The sequence below is a fragment of the Nyctereutes procyonoides genome, unplaced genomic scaffold (genome assembly GCF_905146905.1).
Source record: "Nyctereutes procyonoides isolate TBG_1078 unplaced genomic scaffold, NYPRO_anot_genome, whole genome shotgun sequence".
NCBI lineage: Eukaryota > Metazoa > Chordata > Mammalia > Carnivora > Canidae > Nyctereutes > Nyctereutes procyonoides.
This window is the reverse complement of record NW_026575030.1, coordinates 37932264-37933724: the sequence shown is the minus strand read 5'-3', so window position 1 is coordinate 37933724 and position 1461 is coordinate 37932264. Positions and strand designations below refer to the sequence as shown.

General features: G+C 37.0%; 1 protein-coding gene across 1 annotated transcript; it reads left to right on the top strand.

Annotated features, from left to right (window-relative positions):
• Nucleotides 1-698: 698 nt before the first annotated feature.
• LOC129503651 (protein S100-A10-like) lies at nucleotides 699-992 on the top strand. The gene has a single exon (XM_055315877.1). It carries the CDS (start codon nucleotides 699-701, stop codon nucleotides 990-992), a length of 294 nt encoding a protein of 97 aa, XP_055171852.1.
• The last annotated feature ends 469 nt before the right edge of the window (nucleotides 993-1461 follow it).

The window sequence follows — 1461 nt, the reverse complement described above, 5'->3', positions numbered from 1 at the left end:
CTGATCACAATTTGAAATTTTCTTGCCCTCAACAATAGTTGGCTTAATCTTTTCTTGACAGAGCTCTAAACTCAAGAATTCTCTGCATTCAGTCTTAATTCTCATCTCTAATGTTCTAGACTTTGGATTCATAGATGATCTTTTCTGTCTGAGGACCTTGACTTTATACAGTGGGTTGTTGTTTGGTTTACTCTTTTGCCTCTGGAGAAAAATCTGCCCTAGAGCCTGCCCAAATAATGAAATCTTCTCCACCTCCTCAGTGCCACTTCAAGCCCAGACTGCAGTTCTTAGCCACTTCCCACAACTCCAAAGAAAAAGACACCCCACCATAGTATTAAAAGTTTGTAGAAACTGTGTGTTGGATTTTAATCACTAACCATTTTCTTGATAATTACCAAGTGAGATGCCAGGAGGAGAAGCTGGAAACCAGCCTGACACTATTAATTTTTTTGATGGTATGAATAAAGTTGTAGAAAGCTTATTTATCGAATTTCCAGGTGATCTAACATGAAAGGTGACAGAATCAATATTCAAAATAAATAATGACACCCATGGTAGCTATTTTTATTTCCTTGCCTGAATACTTTTTGGATGTATCATTTTTTAATAAGAAAAGATATTTTAGACTGGCTATGAATCCTAGTCAGCCAAGCATCCTCACCTCACCTCTGACCAAGATTTCAACAGACATCACCAAAATGCCCTCTCAAATGGAGCATGTCATGGAAACCATGATGTTCACATTTCACAAGTTTGCTGGGGTTAGAGGCTATTTAACAAAGGAGGACCTGAGAATACTCATGGAAAAGGAGTTTCCTGGATTTTTAGAAAATCAAAAAGACCCCCTGGCCATGGACAAAATAATGAAGGACCTAGGCCAGTGCCAAGATGGCAAAGTGAACTTCCAGAGCTTCTTTTCACTAATTGCTAGGCTCACCATCGCATGCAATGACTATTTTGTAATACAGATGAAACAGAAGGGAAGGAAGTAGGCAACATTGAGCAACACTCCCTGCCCAATGAGAGTTTTCCAGAAGGGTCTTTTAAGGAATCTGTCCCACAGCTTTCCCCTGTATAAAGTATTCCATAAGCAGATTGGGACCCTCAGAAAATGTACAAATAAAATCCAGCCCCCATTTGAGAAGCAGAGAAAGAAAAGTCAGTGAAAGCCAGATAAGCTTTTGATTTTTATGTTGTTTGCATCCTCTTCCCCTCAATAAACAACTTCTTTTTTCAGTTCCTCAAGAAAAAAAATATTTTAAAAGATTTTAAAAGTATCAAAATAGATTTGAATATTGGGCTTATGATATCCAAAAGAAAGATGTAAAAATACTGCATTTGTATTTTATTAAAAAAATACAACAAACCTGTTATAAAAAAACAAAATATCGGAAACATATCCTGTCAGCTATCAGTAAGTGAGGACAAATTGATACCTTATAGGCACACAAGCTGACTTGA

What these genes read in the sequence shown, in the direction of transcription:
- LOC129503651 (XM_055315877.1), top strand. Translation starts at nt 699, where the DNA reads ATGCCCTCTCAAATGGAGCATGTCATGGAAACCATGATGTTCACATTT.